This window comes from Cryptomeria japonica, chromosome 9, assembly GCF_030272615.1.
Source record: "Cryptomeria japonica chromosome 9, Sugi_1.0, whole genome shotgun sequence".
Taxonomy (NCBI): Eukaryota; Viridiplantae; Streptophyta; class Pinopsida; order Cupressales; family Cupressaceae; genus Cryptomeria; species Cryptomeria japonica.
The window spans coordinates 45765774-45775773 of NC_081413.1; the positions used below are offsets into that span (position 1 = coordinate 45765774).

Below are 10000 nucleotides of genomic sequence, written 5' to 3' on the forward strand. Positions count from 1 at the left end.
TAGAACTACTGGATGAACAAAGATAAACTGCTTTTAATCATCTCAAGGCTTATCAACAACGAATGAGTCGCAGCTACAATCACAAGGTCAAGCCTCGCACATTTGAGGTAGGTGATTTGGTTCTCAGAGAAAACCCCAAAAATCAGCAAGATAGAGAGAAAAAGGGCAAGTTCGAATTAAATTGGCTTGGTCCTTACATCATTACAGCAGCATATGGATCTGGGGCATATCAGCTCTCAACTACAGAAGGTGAACCTTTGGAGGATCCTATCAATAGCATGCACCTTCGCAGGTTTTACACATAGCTTTTCAGAGTATCCTAATTCAAAAAATACAAAAAAAATCATAAAACAAAAAAATCGTTACTTGGTGAAAACCTGACAAACAGGCGCCTTGTGACACAAAAAAATTGAAAAATCGAAAAAAGTAAAGAGAAATAATTTCGTCCAACGGTGAAAACCACTTTGGTGGCACCCTAGGCAAGTACCATGGTGAAAACTGGGTCACCAGTGCCATGTGTAGAGACATTTCTCCTCCCTCCTTCAGGATTCACTTTCATCCTTCACTTTGCACACACTCACAACCTATTCATCCACAATAAACTTACCCATTCCCATCATGGCTTGTTATTGATCTACCCAAGATTGGTTAGCCATTCATAATAAACCTCCCTTTTCACTCCCTTTCCATCCATAATAAATCAGCTCCTATCTGTGGCTAAGGCAAATCCTACATCTAGTGATGGGTGTGGAACTGAGAGCATCACATGTTTTGAGGAGTACAGTTTCTTCCAGCTTTCTTCAATCTATCCGCACACAATGCACAATAAAGCAACATTTGCATCACAGATCCGCAATAAAGTTTCATCTTCTCCACAATAAAGTATCAATTTCATGGATTCAGTCGGTTTCAGATGAGACACAGTAGCAACAATGGGCTTCAACAAATCAAATCTTTCAACAGACTCAGACAACATTATGGTTCAGTGCTATCTATCTATTTTGTGAAAGTAAACATTGTGACCACAATCAAATAAGACTTATACAAGTGACAAGAGACACTAAACTTGAGGACTACAGTGGATGTTGGTGTCGAGTCTTGGTTTTCTTTTGATTTCATCTTTTTTGGTGACATGTCTTTTAGCTTTTTCGGGATGTCTTGGACTAGAGATTCTATCTCTAGGATGTCTTTGACTAGAAAGGCGAGGATGGGGTATCATCACCTATTTTCTTTTGCTGTCTATGGATTGTCTCTTAGTAATGCTATGACTTGTCCAAGGATATAAGGACACTGTGAGTCTAGTGTGAATTGGGGCATTCCTTGTTTGTGACTGTCTTATCTCCATGCAAACAGGTACAATGACTTTCTGGGTCGAACATATGCCTTGATTGTCATAACTTACTTGCCATAATAAAGCTCAATGATGATAAAGCACAAGAAGCTCTTTCACTTTCATATCTTCTATCTTTCATTCCCCTTTCTTGATTGACTTCCATCATCCTTCTCGAGTCCGCGTAGCCTGCTATCACATGACTGAGTATAATAACACACCAAAAACATTTGCATTTCATGTAGTTGCACCTACATTACCACATATAAGCATTTCATACATACATATAGATATCACAACTGCATCACATCCTGCACACAACACCTGTTAGCACAATTTACCTTTGCATTATCATATTCATCTGCATTACATACATTCACATTTGCATCATGCATACACATATAAAACATAAAAGAACAAAAATATTACATTGCATCATATACATATTTGCATCCATAACATCGAAACATACATCACATAGGTACACATGCATATAGCTGCCGCAAAGATGAATCATCTCATATATATATATATAAAGTGTCATGATACAATGATGTCAAAATCATATGGCTACAATCACCCGAAGGTGTCTACATCATCATACAAAAATGGTACAATACTGATACATAGGGAGCCCTCTATGGCTATGATGAACTCCCTCCCTCGGAGCCGCCTGGCCTCGATGGAATCTAAGCCCCTAAAGGACCCGCCCCAGGATCATCCCTTCTATCCCCTCTATCTGGTGGTGGTGGAGGACCCATAACCCCACCACTCGATGCCTGTCTCCTCTAGCTCCCTCCCGTAGCTATCGCTATCCGCGATGGTCTATGGAAGCTCCTTGCCTGCTGATCCGCTAGCACTACACCATAATAGAGATCCCGCCAGTAGGCAATCTCCTCCCCGGCCCGCAGAACATAGGCATATCCGGCCCCTGTGTCCTCTACTGCCTGTCTCCCAGCCCTCAGTGTTGTCTCAGCCTTTGTGTAGCGCTGAATGGTCTGGTCTTGCTCCCGCTCAGTATCTCGGAGCCGCCTCCTGAGCCTATCCTTCTCTCTCTCCAACTCCTGGATCTCATCTGCCTGTCCCTGGTAGATCTCCCTCAGCTCCATCAGCTCATCCTCCTCTGCATCAGCCCCCTGTGGCTCCCCCTGTACGGGTGCCTGCCCCTGTAGCTGTGCCTGTACCTATACTAGTGCCTGTACTGGCACCTGTCCCTGTATCTGTCCCTGTCCCTATACCTGCACCTGTCTGGGACCCTGTGCTGTTGGCACCTGTAGCGGCAATCCACCGCGACCCCTCACCACCCGAGCCTACCTATCCTCTCCACCCTCCCTCCGCGGTGCAACCCTCCTCTCTCCAACTGCTCCCCTCCTCCTCCATCGGCCTCTGCCCCCATCAGCTCCACCATCATCATCATCCCCACCACCATCTCCATCTAATGGCTCTCCTAGATCCGTTAGGCATGGGAATGGATGCTCGGCCCAGTATGCTATGTACTCGGCATCCATGTCGGCATCCTCAATCTCTAGCCACATGTCCCAGGGTAGGGGCATCATCTCTACAAGCTGTGTAACAGCCTGATCATATGATAACAGGGGCCCAAACTGCGTCTGATCTCTCACAGTCCGTGCATACATGCCTGAACCCCATGGCATCCGCTGAATCCTGCAAAACTGCCTGCCAACCCTGTCTACTAGCTGCCTCTCTAGCACATAGGGCATCCGCCCAATCAAGTACCTGCTCCGGAAGGTGTAGGGAAGCTCTACCACATCATCCTCCCACTGCTCGCATCCTAGGTATGGCCTCCATATGACCATATCGATGTCATCAATCACCCGCCGCCAGTGCTCTAGCCTGCCAATCCGTAGCTGCGACGTGATCATGTCATATAAATGTACAAAACTACGTCCGTGACCTCTGCCTCTAAAGTGTATCGGTCTCGTTATTGGCAGATGCTCATAAGCCCACACCTGCAACAATGTCACCCCGCAGCCCAATCCCACTGATCCATGGTATACAAACTGATGCAGCTCATAGTAGAGGTGTGCCAGCACACACGGTCCCCAAGCATATCTGGTGTGTTGTGTCACCAGTGTCTCCAGTGCACCTCCCCAGCCTACAGCCAACCCCCGTGTCGCTCTATCAGGACACAGGAACCCACTGATCGCTCCTCCTATCACTGCTGGCACCGCTAGCCCTGTAGCTTTCATAGTGTCCCAAGCCACATGCCCTGCCCTCATCTCCAGTCCTGGGTCCTGGAACACTCGTCTCAGGGTCTCCCTGTCTCCATCTCGATCGTATGGGATCAGCTCCCCATCGATCGGTATCCTCAAGATCCTATATACATCCTCGAGGGTGACTGTCATCTCCCCCATCGACAAATGAAATGTACAAGTCTCGGAGTGCCATCTCTCCGCCAGCACAGTCAACAGTCCCATGTTCGCCCGAAACTCAGGCACATACAGAACATGTCTCAATCCCATAGCCTCGATCGTAGGTCGGTCCTCAGCTGTCAGCTCAGGTCGCAACCTCTGAGTCGATGGGAATCTCTCCCGTGACTCCAACATAGGCAAATACTCCTGCAGTCAAGCAAATCAATCATGTCAGTCATAGTGGCATTCACTGTTCATCACAAAATGCTACTTTTTATCTAAATGCATATGGCTATCTACCCTAGTGACACTCACTGTTCATCACAAAGTGTTGCTATTTATCCTAGTAGTACTCCCTGTTCATCACAAAGTACTACGTGTGTGGCACTCACTATTCATCACAAAGTGCTGCTCACACTTGCACTCACTGTTCATCACAAAGTGCTGCTCATATTTTAGTACTCCCTGTTCATCACAAAGTACTCTATTTTGGTACTCACTGTTCATCACAAAGTGCCTTGATCTATTCTAGTCTTCCCTAGAGGACCTACTTGAGTGTATCCTCTCAGCAGCTTATCCAATCGACAGCGTATGTTCATCACAGAACTGCCGATTTGACCTAGAAGACACAAATTCACATTTTTTGGACACAAACGCACTTACCTGACATAAACGCGCTTGAAGACTGCACAGACGCGCCTGAAAACACAGACGCGCCTGACAAACACAGACGTGCCTATGCTCTGCACAGACGCGCTTGGGAGACATAGACGTGCCTTCTTGGCACAGACACACCTACACATCACAAATGCGGCCGCATTTGGCACAGATGCGGTTTCCATCACAGACGCGCCTGGCACAAACATGGACGCGCCTCGCGAGCATGGACACGCCTGGCACCAACATAGACGCGCCTGGACGTTTTTGGACATTTTTTGGACCCTATTCTAAGCACATTTATTGCCCTATCTACCATGCATTAATGACAATAATAAATGCATCGAAGTACGAGGAGGTTTGGTGGTACTTACCGGCTCTCCTGCCTCTGCTGGCCTCTAGAATCGGCGAACGCGGTCGAATCTGTGAACGAAGGCCATCGCTGCTGACTACTGCTGCTCTATTTTCGCTCTGCACTATGCTCTCGTAGATGTGTAGATGACAATGAGGATGTATTTTCCCCCGTGGTCTATCTTATAGACTACCCTAGCCCTAGCCCTCGCCTCCCGAGTCAGTCTTCGTTATCTCGTGACTTTGTCACTTTATCCGATCAGTCCATTCTAGCCTTGCTTTCTTATCGAGAGATTGTTTGTGATCTTTCCAGACATTTTCATCCAACTCTCGAGGGGGCATATCATTCCCATCTTGGGGCAACTCTGTATCAGTTCATCTTATCTTCTTTGAAACAACGCGACAAGCCGCATTGTCTCAAAGAGGGGCAAAATGTAGACACCTAAAATTGTCTAGTCTAATTAAATAATATTTTTATTTATTTAATTATCTAAGCTTAATTATTCTATTAATTAAATAAATCTTTATTTATTTAATTAATTCATTTATCCTCTTCTAGCCTTATTTCTTATTTAAATAAATACATTTATTTATTTAAATTATCCTTTTCCTAAATTAAATAAATATTTATTTATTTAATTAATTCATTAACCTTTTCTACCCATGACACATGTCATTCATCTCTTAATTCATACACTACCTACCCCTTTCATTATTTTATTATTTCTTTTACCTACCCTCTAATCATAGCCGACCTCCTTTTACACCTCTCAATCTTATCCCTCCATTTCATATAGTGTCTTCTATATAAGGAGATACTTCCTTCATTATCAAACCCTAATCATCTTTTATGCACTTGACTACATTACGATCCTACTTGCAACCACATTTCGTTCTTTGTTGAGCTCTTGTGCACATAAAATCTGAGAGCAAATATATCAAGCAAGATCAATGGAGATAGGAAGAATGGAGATCAAAACCCTTTTGGACATGTGATGGTATAATCTTTGTGATTTCATTTGATTTGCATTGTCTTAGGTAATCTTCATATGTTATGTTGGATCTTTGTTGTTGTTAGGCTAGGGTTTTTTGGTTGAATTCATTTAGCCTTTCAATATCATTATTATTGTTATCCATTTTCACCATATACAACACCTTCTATTGGTGCCCCGACTACTGTTGAACTCGGTCCTTTTTGTTGAAGCTATGTAATGCTTTCTTGATATCTAATCCAAAAACATTGACTTAGAAGGACAAACCAATACAAACCATGTACAACACATTCAAACACCCAGAAGCTTGATATGGAGATGTTAATTAATATTAGAACCAATCAAATATATACACAACCTCACATTTGAAATACAATTAGAGATCAAAGGATTGTTGTTCAATCGATTGAGCACAATTGATGAGGGTGATGGTATGCTCCTTCATCACACCATCCATTAAGGTTCAAACTTCAAATAATATGATATAAGGGTTGAGGTTGGGATTGTACCCAAACTGACTTTGACGGAATAGTTATCCTTTAATCTTTGGCTCTCATCAGAAAAGATATCAAAATATACTCATACTCTCATATCAATTAACAAAACATGCTCGTATATAAAATCTTTCATCTTTAGCCAATAGTAGCATGTTGTGATAGTTAAGTTGTTGTGTTGTTGTTCTTGCCATCAAGGTTTAAGTCCCACCGATTCATAGCTCCAGATTAAAAAGCATTTACCCCTTCAAAAAAAAAAAAAAAAAAAAAAATCTTTCATCTTTCATCAAAAATAATCAACATACACTTGTGCTCCCATATCAAGTTGCAAAACAAATTCATTTTGAAAAACACAAATACCTCCTAGACATCCCTGCTAGACATTGAAAAAAGGAAATGTTGACTTATAAAATGGAAACAGCACATTTGAACGCCTAGAATAAGTGTTAGACTTACAAAGTCGAACGCATAAAGCACGTAATAAATTTGAACACCCAACACCCAGAAGAAATGTTGGCTCATAAAGACGTAGCACATTTGAACAGCCAGAAGCCCAATACTTTTCACGTTTCTAGCTAAAAGCTGGAGGAGATTAATGTCAATCATTATTTATGCAGTACGATTGGCAAAAGTAGAGTCATGCATGACGCATCACAGCTCACGCAATTCCTTGGTCACTACCTAATCTATGACGCAATTCATTACTACCCATCTACCCCTCTCCTTGTATGCTAAATCAATACTCGATCTGTTTTAAACTCATTGCTCAATTTTACTGTCAATTGGGGTTACGTCTTCAGGATTGATTTTTAAAATTTTCAGAAGATAAACACAACATCGACATCGGTCATAAGGAAAAACGTGTTCCTCGTCATCTGCATGGTAGATTTTTCTGGAGATAAATCTCCTAAAATGTCTTGTTCATCAACTGCACTGTGGAATAATTTGGAAACTAATTTATGTATTTCACACAAATCATTTTTGCAATTTAATGCTGAAACGGTTCTAGGAAAATAACAGGCTTTTATTTCCAATATTTCGGTCAAATGGGTTTGCAATTTCATGGCAATAGAATAGTGGGCTATCGATCAACGATGTGGGTATGTTTGTTATTCATTCTGGACCAGTTTTCACGTACCAGGAATCGAACTTGAGACTCAATAGTCTGGTGCTTTTCCATTAAGTTGTAAATCTTATTTCGACTGAAACTTTTCAGTAAGTTTTCTTTTATATAATTTTGGTGGAAATCTTCATACACAATAATATCTGATTAAAAATACAAAATCTGCATATCATAAGGGATTTTTATGAATTTTTATTAATTGAATCTTCTTAATCTATTTTTCAATACTGTAAAAATATAAAAAATCTATTGAAAAAACAATGCAAATTTATATTTTTTTATTAGATATATTTTATATGAAGAATAGCTGTTGCCATTAATTTTAGGGTAGGAGATCAGTTTTATTAATAACTTTCATTTAGTAATCCACTCATTTTTATAACCAGATCATCTAGGTACTGTGCTTCATTTCAGCCAGCAGCCATGAAAGCCATTACGAACAAGGACGGAGAATTCGTTATTGAGTTGCTCCGTTCCACAGGGCGTGCAATAAAGAAGTGCTTTTGTTTGAGGCGTTCCGTAAAGCTGCGCAGATTTCGAAACGGGAAAGGTAGATTCAGAAGAGTTTGGAATGCATGTAAAGGGGCACGTACAACATTTCTGACAGAAAATTTGAGCAGCTTTAAGCAATTCTTTTGTTTAAAGGGAGAAATTCAAGAGATGAAAAAGGATTTAAAACTTCTGGAGGCCCAGATGAAAGACATTGATGAAAAAGTCAGCAGAGAAGGTATGAAGCCCTCAGAAGATGTGAGAATATGGAAGGAAGAGGCAGAAAAAATTAAAAAGGCTGCCGATGAGCTCAAAGCAAACTTTACCCAGCAGCAAAATGGGGAGAAGATGATCACCCAGGTGGTTGATGAGAAGTTTCAGACTGAAAAACAAAATGGGTATGTTGGGATCTGTCCTCAAATTTGGCATCGGTTGAAGATGAGTCTGAAGGTGGATGAATATAAGCTTCGAATAAACCAACTCCAAAACAGACATACAAAGTTTGAAGGCAAGTATGGGGGTGATCCTATAGAGGTCCTGCCCAGAAAAGAACCGGCATTGAAGGCCTTTGAAATGTCAGAAGAAATTATTTGCAGTGTGAATAGTTGGGCAGATTTCTGCAACGGTGTTGAATCCTTTGGGGACAATTCAGATCTCGTTCATCCTTTGGAAAAGACGCCATTGTTCTGTTTGACTTTCTTCCTCCAATTTTTTACAGAGAGTGAAACCACCGTTGCTGGTCTTCTTATATTTTGCTGGATCTTTGTTTTGACGTTATCTTATGTGTTGTTGCGCAAGAGGAAAACCAGGAGGGAACCCCGTATTTCACCAATGGAGTTGGAGCGCTCGTTGACTGAGGAGGAGTTGGAGTGGTCATTTATCCGTCATTCAGGGGATGAAATTCCTCAAACAGCGGGTAGCAATTGCACTACATGTTCTGAAATGATGGAAGAGGAGCTTGGGTCTAGTTCAGGTTCTCAAAGGAAATTGGATGGAAACCCTCAACATGAGATCGTTCCTATTGAGGACTGAAGTCTATGAGAAAGATATTTGGGCTGAAATTACTTGTGTTAAATTATATATTTATTTTATTTGTTATGAAGTGTTTTTAATTATTGATAAGAGATTTCTATGATCTATAATATCAAGAGAATGTAGTGTTCAAGATTTTTGTATTAACGTTTTGGATCACACTTTGCGATGAGGAGAGTCAAAGGAATCATAAAAGATGATGGATTGGAGGGTGTGGTTGGAGGGGTTGATGCAAAAATCTGGAACACAATTGAATCTCTTGGTGTTTTATATTTTTATTTGCATCATGTATTATGGTAATATGTATTTATAAGATTCCTCAATCTTATTCTTTGGACTTTTTAATAAGTTGTATGGTATTTTATATATCAATTTATTTCAATCGGTAGGTGTGTTTATATAAATTATGTGAAATTTTTTGAGCAAATACAGATAATATTTCTATGGTGATAGATATACACATACATAGATGGATATAGATATAATAGAATTGCAAATGCAAAAAAACAAACATTTTTTTCATTAAAGACAATAGTCAACATATTAATTTAATTGTTCATAGCATATGAACTAGTGTTGAAGAATACTTTTTCAATGGTGTAAACCCCTATCATTGCGCCTTTGTCCTTATGGATTTTATTTTGGACCCCCTTTTGCTACTTAATTTAGAGGTCATACAATGTAAGAGAATCCAAACATAAACATTGTACAAAAGTTTGCTAGAATTAATGGCCTCCTAAACCCTATGAAATTATGAAGAGTAGACCAATCTTTGATGGCTTAGATCTTATGACCCAGCATATACATCATCCCTGTCAATAATGTAGCCAATGTACTAGATCGTCTCCATTTTAAAAGAGAACTTCTTTATATTGGATTTCATTTTTTCCCCCTCTTGCTACTTCATTTAGAGGTCATACAATGTAAGAGAATCCAAACATAAACATTGTACAAAAGTTTGCTATAATTAACAACCTCCTTAGTCCTGTGAAATTTTGAAGAGTAGACCAATGTTTGATGGCTTAGATCTTATGGCACAACATATCCACCATCCTTGTCAATAATGTAGCCAATGTATTAGATTGTCTCCATTTTAAAAAGAATTTATTTATATTGGTATACAGTTTACTCTAAAATAGGGTGAAAAAAACACAAAGAAC

At 40.4% G+C, this 10000-nt stretch overlaps 1 protein-coding gene across 1 annotated transcript; it reads left to right on the top strand.

The window, feature by feature from the left end:
* The first annotated feature begins 7003 nt into the window (after positions 1-7003).
* LOC131043922 (uncharacterized) lies at positions 7004-8973 on the top strand. The gene is made up of 2 exons (XM_057977156.2): positions 7004-7411; positions 7706-8973. Exon 2 carries the CDS (start codon positions 7743-7745, stop codon positions 8838-8840), a length of 1098 nt encoding a protein of 365 aa, XP_057833139.2. The 5' UTR covers positions 7004-7411; positions 7706-7742; the 3' UTR covers positions 8841-8973.
* The last annotated feature ends 1027 nt before the right edge of the window (positions 8974-10000 follow it).